The 21,172-nt window shown below is 32.5% G+C and overlaps 2 protein-coding genes and 1 pseudogene across 2 annotated transcripts; 1 reads left to right on the top strand and 2 right to left on the bottom strand.

Moving 5' to 3' along the window:
* Nucleotides 1-72: 72 nt before the first annotated feature.
* On the bottom strand, nucleotides 73-2,120 carry LOC118057562 (cytochrome P450 71D11-like; annotated as a pseudogene).
* Nucleotides 2,121-8,863: 6,743 nt separating this feature from the next.
* On the top strand, nucleotides 8,864-11,336 carry LOC118057563 (exocyst complex component EXO70B1). Its single transcript, XM_035070172.2, has one exon. The coding sequence runs from the start codon at nucleotides 9,169-9,171 to the stop codon at nucleotides 11,137-11,139; it is 1,971 nt and encodes a 656-aa protein (XP_034926063.1). The 5' UTR covers nucleotides 8,864-9,168; the 3' UTR covers nucleotides 11,140-11,336.
* A 2,064-nt stretch (nucleotides 11,337-13,400) lies between these two features.
* LOC118057564 (SNF1-related protein kinase regulatory subunit gamma-1) lies at nucleotides 13,401-16,733 on the bottom strand. The gene is made up of 6 exons (XM_035070173.2): nucleotides 16,407-16,733; nucleotides 16,018-16,190; nucleotides 15,390-15,560; nucleotides 15,028-15,303; nucleotides 14,512-14,675; nucleotides 13,401-13,898 (listed from the first exon to the last, which is right to left on the bottom strand). Exons 1-6 carry the CDS (start codon nucleotides 16,612-16,614, stop codon nucleotides 13,601-13,603), a joined length of 1,290 nt encoding a protein of 429 aa, XP_034926064.1. The 5' UTR covers nucleotides 16,615-16,733; the 3' UTR covers nucleotides 13,401-13,600.
* Nucleotides 16,734-21,172: the final 4,439 nt, after the last annotated feature.

Raw genomic sequence — 21,172 nt, 5'->3', positions numbered from 1 at the left:
CTAGTAATTGACTTTTGAGGAATGTCTGTGAGGCATGGAAGTGATAAATGAAAAGCCACACACACACACACACAATATAGGTGCTAAACAAAATACTAAAATACAATTTTTTTCTTACAAAAATATTATTCCTATATATCTCAGGAATTTGATTATTATATATTTATATTATTTAAAAAGTTATGAATTTGATTCTTCTAAATAGCATGTTGTCAAATTTATTCTACTGAAAGATTGGAATTTATTCTAGAACAGAGATTTTTGTATGAAACTGATTTCTAAGACTTTCTTTATTCATTTATGACTGAAGCATAAAATTATCTTCATTTCGCAGGCGACGAAGGATGGTATGGGATGGGAATCAGATAAAGCTCATGTTTTCTCTTAACAGTACTTCCAAGTCCAGTATCCTCTGTCATGTCAAGGTCTTCATTCTTCACCCCATCACATAGTTTACAGTCAAAATGGTACAATAGCTTCGCAAGCGCCATCTCTACTATAGCCAAACCAAATGCCATGCCAGGGCATTTCCTCTTTCCAGCACCAAATGCGATGAATTCAAAATTATTTCCCATGTAATCGATCGAAGAATCTAGGAATCTCTCTGGGTTGAACTTCTCAGCCTCATTCCAATAAGTAGGATCCCTTCCAATTGCCCATGCATTGATCATCACAATTCACATTACTTCTGTCAGGTATGTCATGTCCATTAATCTTGCATCCTTCCCTGCATGCTCTTAGAATCAATGGTGCAGGAGGATGAAGTTTGGTAGTTTCTTTGATAATTAGCTGCAAATATTTAAGTTCATGAAGTCTTGTTTCATCATCATTTCCCATCTTGGTAAAAACTACCCTCACTTCTTTCTGTGCCCTTTTCATGTGTCTTGGATTCTTTAGCATTTCTGACAGTGCCCATTCCATAACTGCCGATGACGAGTCGCTCCCGGCCAAAAAGATTTCCCGAGATAGAATTGTTAACCTGTTTTTAAACATATTTTCCTATATACTTCAGACAAGCATACATGTCTATATTAGAGAGAGAGAGAGAGAGCATACTAACCAGAAGGATTGCTTTGATATTGTCATTTGTGAATTCGAGATTTCCTGAGTGTTGCATATTCACGAGAACTTGTAAAAAATCCTCTTCCTATTTCATGCTCACTGGTCTTTGTCCTGATTTTGCTGGCTCTGCGTTCATTTATAATGGTTTCAAGCATCTGACCTATCTCTTGATGCTGCCTCACGAATTTAGACCTTGCCCGGCCAAGTGAGTGAAACAATTTAAAAGAAGGAAATATATCTGCAACATCGATCAAAACCTGCTCCCCCTTGTTTCCATTCTTCTATACTTGAAAGCAGCGCTTGGTTGTTGCCTTTCTTACCCATGATTACTCTTGAAATTAATCCAAACGTTAATGTAAAGAGCATTTTACTAAGGTTGATAGGTGATCCTTCTTTCGAAGAAATTGATGTTGCAAAATCCGATACCTCTTCTTCCATGGTTGATCTGAGTGACCTTACACATTGTGGACTAAGTAGCTTGGATGAGCAAATTTTTCGTAATTGCTTCCAATATTCTCCATAAGGTGTAAAAGAGATGGCTTTCCCGCTGTAAAACACGATTCTTGGGATGACACCATCAGGTCTGTCAACAAAGATGTTTTCATTGATTTTCATCACCTCTTTCGCTGTTTCCCGTGAGGAAATAACAACAAAACGAACCTCTCCGAGCAGAATTTGCATGAGTGGTCCGTACTTCCTGGCCAAGCCTGCAAAGCGATGATGGATTAGACGGCCAGCTACCTGGTGAATGTTTCCGACAAGAGGTAACTTCCATGGTCCTGGAGATGGATTTGTAGTCAAGTACTAGGTGGTTTCTGATTTTTTCCTCATTCTAAAAGTGGAAAATGTTGCTCCATGAAGATATGAAAGGTAGGATTTTGGTGGAGTTTGATTTGTGAAGTTGCATGTCATGCTTTTGGTCTTATACATGGACGCTGGTTTCAGGTTGCTGCATGATGCTGATTACTAGTCAATAGTAGTAGATAGCGATGTTCGTCGTGTAACAGAAAAACTTTAGAAGATAAGTACAAATTACCGGTAACTTTACTGTTACTAAGCTGTCCAGTCCCTCACATCTATCTGTCCAGTCCTTCAAATATAAAATTTACTAAAAATATAGGAAAACATCAAAATAATTAATTTTTATTCATTTTATTTTTCATTGCCGAAAGCTATTGCAACTTTTATAAAACAAGAAAAAAATCTATTGATATTGAATAGTTTTTTTTTTAATGAAATATTAGAACTGAAAAAAAATAAAAAGAATTACAGAAAATATTTATATTTTCAAAAAAAATCCTGAATGAATGAATGGCGTTCAGGTTGATTTTCCGCGGTTGAAGGCAATCCGGACTGGTCCTGCTGCTGTTATCAATCTGAAGGTATCGGCGTCTTGTCCTCGGAATCTTTTCGCTTTAGGGTTCCACATGATCCCTAATTGTTTTATTGGTTAAACTATCACAGATCATGCGAAGATATACAATTTTTCTTTTGGTTAAATTATTGTGTGAGAAAAAGGAAATAAAAACAAAGGGAAAGGAAAGAACTATTGGATTTTGGAAAAAAAATAATTGAATGCTTTTACTAAAGCACCATTTGTTTTTCCATTTACAGTTGGAATGTGATTTGCAGGAATTTATTTTTTTTCAAATTTAATTTTTTATGTTTTTAGATTATTTTAATTTGTTGATATCATAAATAAATTTTAAAAAATAAAAAATATCATTTTGATATATTTTTAAATGAAAAACACTTTTAAAAACATTGAGATCCTCTCATTTGTTAATTTTAAAAAATAAATATGCATGATTTTTGTTTTTGGGTTCATTTATTAATTTATCCTTTTTTTATTTTTCCCTTAAATTTAAAATTTTAGTTTTTCCTCTCTTTTTTTTTTCGAATGAGGTATTTATTCACAAATACTATTATTTTTATTTCATCATTTGATATTTGATTTTTTGGAATTTGATCTCCTTAGTTTTCCTATTGTTTCTAGCCTTTACCCAAGAGTCAATCAAAAACCAATATTTAGCTAGGGTTACGTGTTTAAAAAGTTAACACGAGTTGATATCGTTTTCTTTCTTAATTACATCCTTTAAAATTATTATTTTAAAAAATGAACTTTGTTATTTTTTTCAATTTTCTTTTTAATCAGGTTATCTTTATCTCATGATCTAGGTGAGAGGTTTGTCTGGGTAGCTCAGGGTATTTTTTTTATCCTTTTTTATTTTATTCTTTAAAATTCAATTCTTTTTAAAATTAAATTTTTTTTCTTATTTTTCCACCTATTAGATTATCCTATCCACATTAATCTATTCGTAAGACGTAGTTTTTATGGTACTTTGTTTGTAAGACTCTTTTTTTCATTAATTTTATTTCTATGATGTCAGTCCTGGATTATTTTAGTTTTTTAAATTACACATGTTTGGCAGTGTGGTAGCGGTTGCTTTTCAAATAGCTTTTCGTGCCGAAATACATGCCAATGATGTTTTTTCATTTTTTAAAAATTATTTTTGACATCAGCACATCAAAACGATCCAAAAAGTATAAACCGAACTCGATTTTAACAAAAAAAAAAATTCAAATTTGCACCAAACGCAGAGACAAACGGTCTCTAATAACACTTAAATATTATTTTTTTCCACTAAAAAAATTAATGAGGCCCGCGATGAAACGCAAGTCAACTACCTGCTATCGTTCATTCTCATCTTAGAATACGATTGAAAACAACATTTTATAACAGAACAACAAGGGGGACAGCTTAGTGTGCAACAGTTTGGTAGCTGTTTCTCTCTGTTTCTTCATTTCTCTGAAAAAACAAAAAAAAAAAACCAAACTCATATTTCATCAACATTTTATGTTGAGGAAGTTTGTGGTCCTATACACAGACAGCACTGCACAGTAGCTTCTTTCTACACCGAAGAGGTGATTATACTGATGTGGCAATTATCAATGTAGAGGACGATCAAGCATATCAGAATCCAATCTGATTTCAGTCGATGGATATGCAGATTTAACATGTTCATCCGTGGGCCAGTGCTGGCCTGGGTTTCATGAGAATTACAAAATTTCACCTAACGGCTTAAATTATTGAATTGAAATGGTTTTTTAATATGGTATCATAATCTTGATGATCAAGCGGTCACGAGTTTAAATTTAACCATTCTTATTTATTTGATAAAAATTACATACAAGATAACATGAATCTGTGCAAGTTTCAAGTTTAAAAGGTTTTTACTTGAAAAAATATGTTAGAAAATAATATAAATCATATCATGAAACTTCACCAAATTGAGAAATTCCATTTGGCCAAACAAGAGTGGAGTTCCAAATTCAATTCTCAGAGTTATTGACTGATACGCAAAGAGACGAACTTAACGTGCCATGATATCATTGAAAATCTCCAAGACTTGTGCGCGCAGGTCGAGTCTTGACTGCAGCCTGTTTTGACCGTCTGGGAAACCTGACGTGTTCTTGCTCGACTATGGCGTACCAATCCATCAATCCAAATATGATCTAGTTTAGCAAGTAAATGACTTCATTAACGAAAGTTCATAAGAGTACTCATCAATGGTCATGATCGATGACTTGGAATTGAATCTGCACTTGCTGCATGCAGACAGAAGGAGAAAGTGCTGGCTCGTGCACATGCTGTTTTGGTAAGTTACCATATTTTTAAAAAATTAATTTGTAAGGTAATCTATCATGTCTTGAACCGAATCCTTGCTTGAGTTCATTGTTTCAAACGATTCATTAATTTGTAAGTAAATTAAAAGAGAAGAAAAGAAAAGAAAGAAAGAAACCAAATTCGTCCATACACGAGTCCTGTCGAGTGGTTAGTGGGAACCCAAATTGATCAACCAGGTCAGTGACGACAGTGATTTGACAAAGGAGGAGGCTCAGCCTTCCGGTTTATAGCCGATATCTGTTGTTGAAATCTAGTCTGGTTTAGCGGACTGATCCGAAACTAAAATCGAATTAAATTAAAAAAAAAAAAAACAAAGAAAAAAAAACTTGAAACTTGACGTAGTCTAGCGGGTCAATCCAGGACTGGAACTAGATCAGTTAAAAAAAAATAAAGAAAGAAAAAACTCGGTATGACCTAACTGATCCAGTTGTTTTTTTTTTTACTAAAATGATGTCATTTTAATTTTTTTAAAAAATAAACTGGCCGACCCGGTAACCCATTTAAAATCTAAAATCTAGGCTTTGGATCAGGCTGGCCACCAAACCGGGTGTGAAAACTACAGTTTAAAGGCTGCTGGGTGGGCAATGATGGAGGAGATGTATTTCTTTTTTGTTTCTGCATAGGAAATGGTCAGCATTTGTGGGGATCGAGAGTTGACGATGGCAAATGTTGCACGGCATGATCTGGGAACAAGTTGATGTCAGTGTTCATAACTAGAGTTTGATTAGGAACACAACAACCAAACAGCATTTAATGTGTTTAAATATGTTTTTGATTCGGTGTGATTAGGCTAAACATCTTCGAATGGTTAGGTAACTTCAACTTCTCCATGCCTTTGATCATGACGTCCCTGCTTAATCTTATCAAATTTCATATTTAAAATGAAATTCAATCTCAAAACAATTAAGAAAAGAGTAAATCCGATGTGAATTCATCTGATTTACTATATTAAAAAAAAATTATATTAAAAACTAATTTCTTTAAAATATTCATCTAATCATCTTTTTTTTAAGACTTTTAAAATAATAAGATAAAGATAACAAGAATAATATAAAAAGTAAAATGAATTATATTCTATTTTTATAAATATGTGAATTCAACTTATTTATCAATTGAATTTAAATTAAACATTATAATTGAAATAATATTAAAAAGTTATTTATGTGATAATTTTAAATTAATTTTAAAAAAAATGACATAACACTTTTGCTTTAATTGTCTTTGTCTCTCTATGCTCTGTTCATATTAAAGAATGTCTGTACTGAGACTTTTTCTTTTCTTTTTATAATGATGTGATATTTTTATGCTAGTTTTGACATTAAGATTTATTTTATATTCATCTTGCCTTCCATGTCAAATTTAGGAAATTCTTAAAAGAATTTGTAATAAAAAAAACAAAGAAAACGTTCAGGACACTTTTTTTAAGTTTTTTTTTTCAAATTAGCATTGTAAAAAAAATAACAAAGTTCAAAATTTATTTTAAAAAATATAACAGTTTAGCAAGTTGTATAAGATCATTTGCTATTCTCTTACAAAAATAACAAAGGCAATTTTTAAAGCTATTTTAAATTTTAAATTTAAAAAATAAATTATATTCTAATACAAAAGTAAGATTTTCATTTTTATATAAACCTTATAAGTTAAAAAAGCTGTGTTTTTGTGTAAAATTAAATAGCTTTGAAATAGGATATGATTAAAACGGTTCTTGATCGAGAAAAACTTGTTTAATTTTATATCAAAAACTTTTTTTTTCAAAAAAATTTTAATTAGGGTGAAAAAAATCAGAAAAATCGATTAAATTAAGAAAATCAGAAAAAAAAAACTGAAAAAAACTAAACCATAAAAAAAATCAATTAAAATTTTAAAAAAAACTAACCGGTTTGGTTTGAAATAAGATATGATTAAAATTGCTTTGAAAAAAAAAAATTACAGAAAAATTTAGTTTTTTTTCTTCAAAAACAGTTTTAATTATATCTTATGTCAAACTCTTTTAATTTTACGCCAAAAACATAAATTTTTTAACTTATTAACACACGTATAGCATTGGTGAATTTTTAAAAAATTTGTATGTTGTAGACTCTTTTCAGTTTTCATATTGAATGGTGTCCATATTGAGATTATTATTATTATTTGCAGAGTTTTTGTAGTCAAAGGAAAAATTAAAACAGAGAGAACATCCTTTAACATTTAGGACAGCCCTCGTACTACATTTGGTCAAAATTACAAGAAAGCCTCTCTTGAATTAAACAATGGATGATTAGAAAATAGAATCTTCCAAAGATTTTCTTCATGCCCGCCCATATGCAATTTTGCATAAAAATGGAATACACAAACGAAAAGGGCAAAGTCTTCTAGACTTGGAATCGGAAAAGCAACCCTTCATTGATCTGCCAGATTTCAACCTTTTAGCTCCAAGAACCTTCTAATCACAGACATTTTCTCGAGCTTTCTCCACGTCTCCAAACAGCAGACACCATCACATCCACCTCGTGCTGGTTGTTGTTTTTTTTTTTTTTTTTTTTTAATTTATTTTTAATATTAATACATTAAAACAAACCTATAAACTTCTTCCGTAGTCAACATGGGCCCGTAAGGCCACTATAAAGAGGAGAAGACGACTTGTAAAATTCAAAACAAGCCCAGCCCATTGCAATATGTTGCAGCGCTCACCTAGCTGTCCACCGTCCAAACAAACAAAAACAACAAGCGTAGAGCTATATTTTACTTCCTTGAGTTTCAATAATTTTAGCTTTGGCCTTTATAGACTCGGAGGCGGTTAATTTTTGTGGTTTAATGTGTTTTAAAAATAAGTTTGGCATAAAAGAGTGTTGAATTACTGCTTTTTTAATGTTTTTTTTTTATGAATTTAGTGTTATGATATCAAAAATAAAAATATATTACTTTAATATATTTTTAAATAAAAAATATTTAAAAAAAACCCTTTCTATCACAATTTCAAACACATTTTCAAAATCTCTAGTTATTGTTAATTATTTTTGTAACAAATGATTATATTCAGACCTGTAATGCTCGGATTGTCACTTGTAATGAAATAAAATGATATGAATATGAGTATTAAAATTTTAATTAAAATCATAAGAAGAAGAAAATAATAATTGTAATGTTGTATAGTTGCACAACATTTATATATATTTTTTTATGAAAAATAACTATGTACAACTAACTAAAATGCTTGCTTTTTTTAATATTTTAAACTTAAATCTAATTTAAATGTTGTGAACCCATGTTAGTGGTGTAATTATATTGAATCCAACTTAAATATTATAATAAAGATATTAGATTAATTATGAATTTGTACCGAGTGTGTGAAAATTTTTATTTTTAAAAAGAATACTTATTTTAAAAAATATTAAATTAATATTTTTCTATAACTTTAATATACTGGTATTAAAAACAAATAAAATCTCTTGTTAATATATTTTAAAAATATATTTTAATACCACGTAAAAGAAATCATGCAAGAAATCGTATCCGTGTCCGAGAAACATCAATCAATCAAAGCTGGACAAGACCGATTAAAATGTTTAAAGTGAAATTTTATAAAATCACTTGTGTTGAAATAAAATAACATAAATACGAGTATCAAAATTTTAATTAGCATCATAAGAAGAAGAAAAAAAGAATAATTGTATGGTTGCACAACATTTATATTTTTTTATGAAAAATAACTACGTACAACTAACTAAAATCCATGTTTTTTTTTAATATTTTAAACTTAAATCTAATTTAAATGTTGTGAACCCATGTTAGTGGTGTAACCATATTGAATACAACTTAAATATTATAATAAAAATATTATATTAATTATGAATTCGAACGAAGTGTGTTAAAACTTTTGTTTTTAAAAAGTATACTTATTTTTTAAAAAATATTAAATTAATATTTTTTATAATTTTAATGTGTTAAATAAAAGATTAATTAATATATTAAAAAAAATATCTGAATACTACGTAAAAAAAAGTCATGCGGTATATCCGTGTCCGAGAAACATTGATCCATCGAAGGTGGACAGTAAATGTTAGAATTTTGAAAGTGAAATATTATGAAATTTATAGGGATGATTAAGTAAATACATACATAGCCCAATCAACATTCATTCAACAAGCTGAAGCACGATAAGTCTTCCGTTCTCTAACCGCACTCAAACACAGCACAGGCACTTCTCTTCACTCTTCTCTTCGGTTTCTCTCTTTCTGTCTACAACTAAAAACCATAACACAAACCCTCTCAAGAAAAAAAATATATAGGAAAAGGAAAAGGAAAAAACAAAGCAGACCAGCCGGCCAACCGAACACCACCAACACCCGATCAAAAAAAAAAATGTCACCAAAATAAGATAACTCCAGTCTCTATACCATCCCCTTACCACCAAATCCCAAAAAAAAAAAAAAAATCAAATGACAACCACCACCGCCACAGGCAGTCTAACCAGTGGAGGCGGAGGAGAAGGCGGCGGAGCAGACGATCGCGTCATGGCAACTGCACAGCAGATCGTGAACAGTTTAAACACGACAAAAAACGTGCGCGAAGACATGTTGTTGATCCTTTCTAGTTTCGATAACCGTTTATCGAACATATCGGATTTAATCAAAACCGTTTCCAGTTCTCAATCCTCCGTTTTAGACGCAGCTGAGAAGATCATTCTCCGGTCAGACTCTGGCATCTCCTCCACCGTGTCTTGTGATGAGTCACCGAAGGAGACTAGGGATTATTTATCTGCTGTTGATGAGATTCTTGATTTGTTAGATAACTTATCAGTTGAGCCTGACTCGGAGGTTTTGGACCGGGCGGAGTCTGCGGTTCAAGTGGCTATGTCGAGATTGGAAGATGAGTTTAGGCATATTCTGATAAGGAATACAGTTCCGCTTGACGCGCAGAGTTTGTATGGATCTATTAGGAGGGTTTCGCTTTCATTTGCGGCAAATGAAGGGGAAATTGATGAGGATTTTGCGAGTTTTGGAGAAGTGGAAACCGAGAGTGTCTGTTTTCATGAGAGAGGAGCGAGCTTCGGAGATGATTTGTGTGTTGATTTGATTAATAGCGATGCGGTTATGGAATTGAAAGAGATTGCTGACAGAATGATACGATCCGGGTATGAGAAAGAGTGTGTGCAGGTTTACAGTAGTGTGAGGAGGGAAGCTTTGGATGAGTGCTTGGCTAGTTTGGGTGTTGAGAAGTTGAGTATTGAGGAAGTGCAGAAGATAGAGTGGAAGTCCTTGGATGAGAAGATGAAGAAGTGGGTTCAGGCGGTTAAGATTGGTGTTAGGCTTCTTTTGGGTGGGGAGAGAAGGCTCTGTGATGTGATTTTTAATGGGTCGGATTCGGCTAGGGAGGTTTGTTTTAATGAGATTGCTAAAGGGTGTTTAATGCAATTGTTGAATTTTGCAGAGGCGGTGTCTATTGTGAGGAGGTCATCGGAGAAGTTGTTTAGGATTTTGGATATGTATGATGCCTTGTCAAATGTTTTCCCCGATTTGGAGGCTATGGCTATAGATAGGTTTGTGTATGTTGAGGCAAAAGGAGTGCTGGATGGATTGGGAGGGGCGGCGAGAGGGACTTTTGTGGAGTTTGAGAATGCTGTGAAAAGTGAGACTTCTAGGAAGCCTATGTTAGGTGGAGAGATTCATCCGCTTACCCGGTATGTGATGAATTATGTGAAATTGCTTGTAGACTATGGTGATACCCTGAATTTTCTCTTGGAGAACGATGAAGATGATGAATTAAATGGATTGCAAAATGATAATGGTGAGAGCTTGCAGTTAGAAAGCATGGCTCCTATAACAAGGAGATTGTTGGCTTTGTTATCGACTTTGGAGTCTAATCTTGAGGAGAAATCGAGACTGTATGAGGATGGTGCTATGCAGTATATATTTCTTATGAATAATATTCTGTACATGGTGCAAAAAGTTAAGGATTCAGAACTTATAAAGATTTTGGGAGATCAATGGGTCCGCAAACACCGTGGCCAAATACGCCAGTATGCTACAGCGTATCTTAGGGCTGCTTGGAGTAAGGCCTTGTTATGCTTGAAGGATGAAGGGATTGGTGGAAGTTCTAACAATGCCTCTAAAGTGGCTTTGAAGGAAAGGTTCAAGAGTTTTAATGCGTGCTTTGAGGAAATATATAGGATTCAGACTGGTTGGAAGGTTCCGGATCCTCAACTTCGTGAAGAGCTTCGAATATCCATATCTGAAAAGGTATTACCAGCTTATCGCTCATTTATGGGGAGGTTTGGGAGTCAGCTAGAGAGTGGAAGACATTCTGGGAAATACATAAAGTACACACTAGATGATTTAGAGAATTATTTAGTTGATTTGTTTGAAGGGACCCCTCTTGTTCTTCACCACCTAAGAAGAAAGAATTCATAGGATTCACGACTCTTTTAACAGGTAAGCACTTGTTCTCATAAGGTTTAGAAAAGGAGAGGGTTTATCTATTTGCTGTATCTGGATCATATGCTTCTCGGATTTTCTTAGTGTAATGCTTTAAACACAGGCTTCTGAGTTGAACAGTTATCGCTTTATATAAAACTTTGTACATGTATTAAAGAACATAGGTTTTTTTACTTGTGGATTCCTTCTTGTTCATGTATTTTACTGTCACCAAATCACCATCAGCAAGCTTTTCTAATCTGCGTGTACTATTTGGCTATTGCAATTTTATAGCTTTCAATGTCCATGTAATGGATCGAAGCTAAGAGATGTTATCTTTCTACTCTGACATCAGTATCACTTGAAAACTCCTAATGATTGAGCAGTCTATTGTATTTTATTTGCCAAAGTTTGTATTGCTAATGATTGGAATGCAGTATCATGATGGGATAAGGAGATTATATTAAGTTGGCAATTTTGAACTAGATTTTGCACTTGAAAATGAAGTTTTAAATGAAAGTGTGATTACAGGCTCTTGCAACTACCTTTTATTTTGGTTATGGAGGTCCTGAGGTAGAACCTAGAATGTGCCGTTGAAAGATGGCAGTGCTTAAAACGTGAAAAGCTCCTTCAGGGATTGTATTGAGTTGGCAGTTTGGAACAAGATTTTCTTTTGGAAAACATAGAACAGTCAAACAAAGTGAGTATTAGATATTTCAGAGTTCTTTAGAATCACTTAATGATCATGTAGCGGGAAAGTACTTGTGTCCAATAACGGATGATTCGAGAATAGGCTGTCAAAGTCTTAAATTATGGATTATAAATTGTTGATTGGCACAATCTTATGGTAGATTCCTTACATTTCTGTTTAAAGAATTCCTAGAAACATATTCCTGATGAAAATAGTTGCAGCTAAGTGATTAGGTTGGAGAAATCACTCAAGGCCTCAGTGACTGAGAATCCAAAGCTTTCTAGTTTGATGTATCCGAGTCACCCTTAACTTTTTTTAGCTTTTATTCCCGGTCACTTCTGACATGTTGAGCATAAGCTTAATGTTTGTAGCAAAGCGAACAGGGGAAAAGGAGGAAATCGTTGGTTGGCATTCACACACTTTCCTAGAGGAAATTTTAGTCTCTGTTGTCTGCTCCACTAAGTGCTCTCTTTTTAATGTCCTTACTCCTAAGGTGACTTCCGAATCAATAATTTGATTTGTCTGCAACCTCAAAGTTTCTGTAAAGAAAAGGCCCCGTTCAGTAATGGTTTCAGGCAGGAGGTTCATGGCTGTCCTTCTTTCACTTAGCTGAACTCAACCTGGTGGGGGCACGAGGTTCCTGAGCATGTGGAGCATATAACCTCGCATGCTTCCAAAGAAATGTGACCAGTAAACATGGCATGACGAATGGAATTATGTGCTTTAATTGCCCTTGCAAAATGTTGGCTTGGCTCTTGGTTAGCCTAGTCTTGGATCAGACAAGTTACATCACTTGTTAGCCTTAGATGCGAAAGCACCGCTGCCCATATTAATCAAAGACATGCGAACAACTCTGGTGTTTTCGTTGTCTAAAGTCTAAACCAATGGATTGGTGTGGTGAGATCTAGATTCGAACGGATGAGAATGATGCATGAATATTGTCTTTGCCCGATTATCCAAAAGACAACCGTTGTGCTGTCACGTTGGAATGCCCTTGGACGTTGTTGCTCCCATATGCAGCGACAAGAAGGCTCGACCTAGCATGGATGCGGGAACCTGTCTGTCTTCGCTTTAAAAAAGGTTATCTATCTGGTGGCCTGAACTGGAAACAATGTTTAGATACCATTGAAGAGGACATTTAGCAAAGGTTCGGTTCGGTTCGATTCTTTGCTAGAGTTGAAAATGCCTTAAACCACGTATGATACATCCAGAAAAGGTTACTCTTTCTTGCTTGAAACGAACTTGTGGATTCGATGTGGAATGCAGCCACCTCACAGAGCTCACTGGAGTTGTTTCAAGGAGGAAAATCCCGTTTCTCATGAACAATAAATTATGGCATGTCAGATGCTTGGTGCCTTATTGCAAAGCATGAGAAACACCACCAAGACATAAATGGAAAGAAAAACAAAGGGAACAAGACAGAACATATACTTGGAAGTAACTGTAAAAACATGCAATTTACTCCTGCGAAAACTTGGCGTTGAACTTAACGAGGAGTGATTTTACAAAGTTCCAAGCATACATTTTAGTCAGAACAAGGAGTACTTGTTTGATTTTAACACAAAAGGAGCTCAAATTCGAGTTCTGTGATACATCAACGTCGGAGCGGAGGAGAACTAATTACAGGGGTGCTCGCCTATGTTATAACCACCACATTTACTGGGAATCCAACAATCAGAAAGAGATTAGCAGAAAACATTTGAAAAACACCGTCAATTATTAGGGAATGACAAGATCATTATAATACCCCTTGCACGCTACTGCCTCTTATACTCTACTGTTCAAGGGTAATGGCAGCACTCCATCAAAGAAATCACCAAAGTAGCCATAGGGCTCATGTACAAGCCTTGAGATTATGTCTCTCAATGTGATCACCCCTTCCAGATTCCCAGCATCATCCACAACATATACGCGGTGGATTTTCTCAGAGTCAAGCTTCATAATCAGTTCTTTAACAGAGTGGTTTTTTGTGCATACCACCATGCCACTCACAAAAGGTGAGGTTCCTTGATGCTTCTTCAAGTAGCTTCTAACTGCTGTCAAGAAGTTCTTCGCTGTGATAGATCTGTCAAAGTATTTCAAATGAGTGCTTACTCAAATGGGAAAAAGATTGACGCTAAACTAAGATCCTAAAAACTTCAGCTTAACGAATTATGAACTGTTCTTTACGTAGATGTGTTTGGGAGTGTAGTTGTTGTTGCTTTTCAAAGTGCTTTTCACTTAAAAATACATGCCAATAATATTTTTTTTATTTTTTAAAAATCATTTTTGAGATTTAACACATCAAAACGAATTTGAAAACAATCAAAAACATATTACTTTAAAGCAAAAGAAAAAAAAAATCAATTTTTTTAAAAAGTGTTTTTTCAACAGCAATTCCAAACACCCCAATCGGTTTGACTCGGCAGAAAAGAAAAAAATAAATAAATTGTTTTAGCCCAACCAAATAAATTCTGCAAAAAAGCTCTCTGTTGAGAATTGATCTTCATGAAAGACAATTTCATCAGCTTCCAAATTGACTCTGAATACCAGCTTATTATTATCACCAAAATCCTTATAAAACCAATATGACCAAGAATATTGCAGGCTCCTTAAGAATTTGAACTACAAAACACACGATATTTTGATAATGAACTATAAAACTAACCACGGTGCTGGGAAAAAGTGGAGCTACAAACCTATAATCATGGTAGATCTCTGGTGCAGTTAAAAGGAACTGGACATCTCTTATACTTATGTTGCCAACAACCTTTACACCGCTACTATCAACAATAGGTATTGCTCCAACTCTCTTTTTCCTCATCAGCTTAAATGCCTGGAGCACTGGTTCTTCCTCGTACACCTAAAACAGGTAACTGACCATTCAGGTGACTTTCATTAACCTGTAAATCTTCAAAACAACATATCATTTTGCTTCAAAAACACACTAAGAGAAAATGGAGAGTGCTTGCCGACAAGAAAAACCTGGTCTTGGTTAAGACCAAGGTTTCAAATGTGCCATAACCTCCTCAATTTAATTGCATGGCCAGATCAAAGACTCTATGGCCCAGTAGTCAACATAAATACACACACGGCAAAACGATTCATCCCATGCATTGTTAAACGCAATATAATGACCAATGCATGAGAGGAGCATGAATGCAAGTAACCCTGAATCCTCATAAAGATACTTTATGGAAAAAAAAGTGATGGACCTTGACTACATGATCACGGGTCATCAGGGGAAGACCAATTTCAGAAAGTTTCTTGGTTCCCCAACTTTCAAACCATTGAAGCCCAGCACATTCTGCTAACATGTGAATAACAGAAGACTGAGTGACGATGTTGTCAATCTTCGCCTCACCCAGATCAACCACTGGAACGCTCTTCATTTTGTAATTTGAAAGCAGCAGAAGCATGGTCAAAAAGGAGTTTGATTTCTGCAAGGCAAGAAATGGTGCCCAACGGAATGACCCTGCAATGTCTCGAACCTGTATGGTCTCAAGTTAGCATGGAGGATCCAATGCAACATAAAGAATAACAAGCTTTACATTGTCAGCAAAGAAAGAACCAAAACCTTTGTGTTCTTGTAGAATTCAGAAGAAGTCAGTGCCTCAAAAAAATTTCCAGAAGTTGCTTGAGCATCTTCAGGGCCTAAGATCCCGAAACCAGCTGCATTGGTCACTCTACTAACAGCTACTTCAAGAGCTGATCCCGGGGTTGTACTCCTGGGTGATGGAGGTTCCGACTGTCCAAAAAAAAGAAAAAACCATAAAATCCAATTTTCAATTCCCATTCAAACAAGATCTCCAGAACACAAGATTAAAAGACAAAAGGCACCATACATCTCATTCTCATAGTTTGACAGACTAAAAAGAAAAGAAATTGTCAATGCTACCGCCTTATTTTAAAGCACAGACAGGATCATAGGCCACATCAATGAATTAAGAAAAACAAAACTTTAGTCTATCCCATTCTCTCAAAATCAGACACGTGATTCCTGATCTGTCTCTACACATGCTTGTTAATGATCAATGTCATTATCAACCATTACAAACTGTACAACAAATCAAATACACAAGATTGCCTTCATATATTTTTCCTCTTCCAATTTTCTAATATAAAATAAACAGAACAATAAAGGTAATTGAATCACTTTCATTAATCAAAACAGAAAAACAAGGTTGGCCAGCAAGCTAACTAACCTGATGCAAAATCCAGACTACAATCCCAGCAAACTCAACAATCCCAATGTATCTGTCAATCCAACTAGCATCCTCAGGAGCATCAACATCCACCACAGGAGCACTAAGAATCTTGTGTTCTGAAAGTATTTGAACAGCCTCTGCTAGACTGGTGTCTGATTTTATCTCGATCACTACAGAACCAAATAAAACAAAAAAAAATCACGAGGAAATCGTTTTTCTATAGAAAAACTCCATAAAAAAACAAAACAAAAAGGGTATAAAGAAAGTTCCACTCTTGATCATAAACACCACCCAGACAACCAAACCGACCATGATCATCATAATCCACAGCTTTTAACATACAATTTACAACTTTAACTCAAGTGGGGTATCTGTTATTTATTTACCTTGAGAAGAAGGAGCAGGAGGGAAAGCAGAGACAGGGATACTCTCAAAGCAAGCGTTAAGTTTCTCAGTTGGACTTAACTGTGGTTCTTGAACGTCCCATAAATCCTCTACTTTCATTCCCAGCCTTGCCTCTGGACTTTTTGGACTATCTTGCATAACTTCATGAACAATAGCATTTTCCTTTCTCATAAGCTGCATGCTTGCCATTTTTTCACCACTATCCGATCTCTCTTCTTTGTATACAAGTCTCTACTAGTGTCTCTCTCTTTTTTCTGTGGGCTCAGATCCAAGGCAGCGTGGTCTTCCCACTCACTCGCTTTTTTGATTACATTGCTGACAACGATGGCATCTCCATCTTAAATAACTACAAAAGTTTCTGCCTTTATTCCCCTACCACCCATCTCACTGTGCCCTCTTTATTCCCATCTTTAACACCGTTTAAAATTAATACCTTTTTTTATTTAATTTTCTTACAAAAAGAAAATCTTACTAATTTTAACTTAAGAAAAAGATTGAGATTTAGTTAAATGCATCATTATTGTAGGTTAATAATATTCAGAATATATATTATTTTTTAACTTTCAAAATCTTGGAATGGTAAACAAATTTACCTTCTATTTATTATATTAAATTTCAATTTAAGAAAAATATAATTTGAAGTAATTCTTTAATAAATCTCCAATTTTGATATAAATAAATATAATTGAAAAATACTTAGATTGAATTGTAAATTTGGCTGGGATAAATTTTAAGTCTAAGCTTCCAAAATAATAAAAAAATACTAATTTTCAGATAGTTTTAAATAAAATAAGTGAAATAATAAATAGAGTAATAGATTACAAGTTAATTGAAAAGAAAATGGTAAGATATATTTAAGGGTAGAAATGTGGTTTGGTGAATGGGAACACGTGGAGGGTAGGGAAGGGTGAGGGAGCATTGATGGCGATGGAGGAGTGTGGTCAAAGTATTTGACCATATTGCATGGGTTAAGCTTATCATGGGGGCCCTACAAAGAAGGAAGGGAGGGGCCTTTCTTATCCGCTTCTTCATGGCGGCCCCTTACGTGGCAATCTACTATGCGCCACAGCGTGCATTGCGCACCCCTTGAAAGTTTGACGTTTACTGAATGCCTTGGACAATGACGTGGCTTTGATCTTGACATATGGCAATTACAAAGCAGTTGAGTCGTTGGTTAGTTTTCGCTGATGCCACGTTTTGGCTTCTATAGTTAAAGATTCTTTGTTCAATAATTGGAGGTGCTGTTTGGGTGTACAGAGATATTGTTTGTCGGTTGCACCTTATTTTTTATAAAATTTATTTTTTTTTAGTATTTTTCTATTGTTTTTATATATTAATATTTAAAAAATAAAAAAATTATATTATTTTGATTAATTTTTAAATAAAAAATATTTTAAAAAATAACCACTATAATTACACTAAATAATATCTTAAAAAAGTAAAGTGATTGAATTATTTTCAATGGATTGATGATGGATTATTTTAGTAAGCAAGTCACTGTATTATATGGCAGTACTATTATGGTATTTATTGGAGGGAGTAGTGGACAATTTGCTATTTTACTCTAAGAAAAAAATATTGTATGATATTATTTCCGAGAGTAAAATAAATATTTTATTATTCAAAAAAATAACTTCTGACTTTATTTTTTATACAAATCATGGAATTTTGCACCTTGCATGGTAAAATTCCGAGCATATTTGAGAGTATAATTATAGCTATTTTTTAAAGTGTTTTTATGTTAAAATATATTAAAATAATTTTTTTTATTTTAAAAAATAGTATATCAAAACAATTTAAAAAAACATAAAAAAAATTAATTTTTTTTAAATAAAAGCTTTTCAGCAATCCAAAATCACCAACCCTGTTTCTGGTTTCGTAAAACCGCCTTTTAGTAGCGTTCATGATGTCTACATCACAAAAATAGTTATAGATAATTACTAGTCGTGTGCTGATGTGATGTTGGGAAGTCATTTTAAAATTTTATTTTATTTAATTTAGTGGTAATTAGAATAAATATTTCTACGAATCTCAAGAGTTTAAATTCTGGAGAAAAAATTGTGTTTCTTTAGCTAAAATTTCAAATTTTTTATCCATGTATTTTTTTTTTGTTTCCATGAAAATATCCTTTTTTTAATATCAATTGCATGGTTTTTTAATTGAAAAACATATTTACAAGAATTCAAATTATTTAAATTAAAAAGGAAACAAAATGTATTTCTCTAGTCAAAACTCTTTTTTTATTTGTTTTTGTATATATAATTTTTTTTTTATTATAATGATTTTTAAAATAAAAATTTATCATGATTTGAAACGAAGTTCCCAATAGAAAACAAAAAAAAAAACTGACAATTTTAACTTAACTATATGAAAAAAAAAATGAGGAAATTACATTTAAAAAAATAATAAAACATATATTTTATTCCTATTGAATATCTATGAGTAATTTTTAAAAACTATAATATAAAGTTTATATATAATTATGTATAAAGTAGTTGTTAATATTATTCTAAAAAACTCTAATATTAGTTAAAAGCATAGTATAATCAAATGATTTTTTGAAAATAATTCATTGTAAAAAATTAATTTAAAGGTAATTTTATTTATAGGTTATGGGTAATTGTAAGATTACATTTCATTTAGGTGTATGTCATGGATGTAAATTACATCTTACACCAAACCTAGCTACCTTGTTTTTATTTAGAAAATTTTTGTTTGAGTGGCTCAAGCTCATCATCTCTTCATTTTTATAGATATATAAATTCCATTAAATTGCAAAATCTTGTGGTTACTGCGCATTCTTAGCAATAATTTGTTATATATATATATATATATATATATATATATATATATATATATATATATATATATATTGCCAAGGTCACCATTACTCTTTTCATTATTAAATAAGTAATTCAATTTTAAAAAAAAATATTATTTAATTTATTGGAAGCACTTCCAATTATAATTTTGAAATACGACCGGTCCGGAGCTGGAACCGGACCGGTTGGCAAAAAAAAAAAAAAAAAACCTGATGCGATCCGATAAAACCCAGTCAAAAACAAAATTGCAATACATTAACTTTTTGTTTTTTTATTAAAATGATATTGTTTTAATTTTTAAAAAAAAAAATTGACCAGGTCAAAATTCAAAACCTGGGTTATAAATCAGGTCGGGTCTAAAAACTATGTTTTCAATGGGCCTTCTTAACTAAAACCCAGTTTCAAAATTTAGATAATCGGCAGACGTTGAATTATTTCACACACAAAAAAAATCTTTTTTATGAATGATAAAACAATTGATTTTTCCGATTGTTCCCTTATTCAAAGGTTAACACTTGTTCTAACGTTCTTTTATTTTTTTCATGTCTGTGCTCTGATCAATTGTAAATTAGCTAGTTTCCTAGTTGCGCGCGCGCAAAAAAAAGAAAAGGGTAAATTAGCTAGTAAAACTCTATCATAAAACATTTTTTTGATTTATTAGAAAATAGATTTCGTTTATAAAGAATTGAAGCCCAGAAAGCCCACCACAGGCAGGTCAAAACATTACTCGGGGAAAGCCCAGAAAGCCCTTTCTTTAAAATGGTTAAGCCCAAGAAAGCCAATGTTTGCCCTCTCACAGCGTTATTGCTGGGAGCTTTTTTAACTTTGAAAAAAAGTTTTTTTCAATACATAAGGAGAGGATGCTAGGTGACAAAAAGCATTTCTAAAAAAGTTTTTTTAAAAAATTGAGATTAAGTTATTGATAATAAGCTTGCCTGATTTAAATATTATGAATAAAAAAAATACTATAGTAACAAATAAACCAGAAAAAAATTAACAAAATAAAAAAATAATAAAATTTAACTCGAGTCCATCCAGTTTAATATGTCACAAAACTTATAATCTAGTTGTGATATTAAGGTAACACTAGCAAAAACATATCGGATAAAATTATAAAGTTTAATTATCAAATAAATATATATTGAAGGATAAAAAAAAAATTAAAAAAATACTCGAATCAACTCGGATTAACCCACTATCTTGTAAATACGGATGTAATATTGGGATAATCCCATAAAAGATAATTTTTAAAAAAAATAAGAAGACCAATTCCAGGATGCATTTGTTTTTTATATGAATAAATTCTTTGAAAAAAAAATTCCAATTTTTTTTTTGAAAACCAATTCCATTTTATCCCAACTAATATTTTTTTGTCACGCCTTTAAGATGCAAATATATTTTTCCGTTGCAATTAATTTGTTTGAGTCATCTATGGATTAAGTTGAAAGAAAATATTAAGAATGCAAGATTAAGATAAAAGAGAAATTAAAATAAGAATTAGTGAATAATTAAAAAATTGATCAATATAAAAAAATGTTATTTTAGTCAAAGGACTTGATTGAAAGACAATAAAGATGTAAATAATACATAATTAAACTACAATAAACTTTCGAATAACTTAACCAACCTTGAAATTAATTTTTCCATTTTTTTCTTGTCATGGATCCACCAAATAAAAAATTCCAATCATGCATTTAATTTAGATGAAAGTTTACAAAGTGAAAAAAAAAATTTTCAACAAAAAACAATCAAATTTAAGATATTTGCATCTAAATGTTTTTTATGAAAACTCTTTTTTTAGTTTTTCATTTTGTATTTCTGTTTTTTTTTTGTTTTAAAAATATTTTTTTAAAAAAATTGAATATTTTTTATGTTTTTCCTTATTTTCAAATTAATATTTTTAATGTTTTTAAATTGATATGCTG

This window comes from Populus alba, chromosome 15 (assembly GCF_005239225.2).
Source record: "Populus alba chromosome 15, ASM523922v2, whole genome shotgun sequence".
NCBI lineage: Eukaryota > Viridiplantae > Streptophyta > Magnoliopsida > Malpighiales > Salicaceae > Populus > Populus alba.
This window is presented reverse-complemented; position numbering and strand designations above follow the sequence as displayed.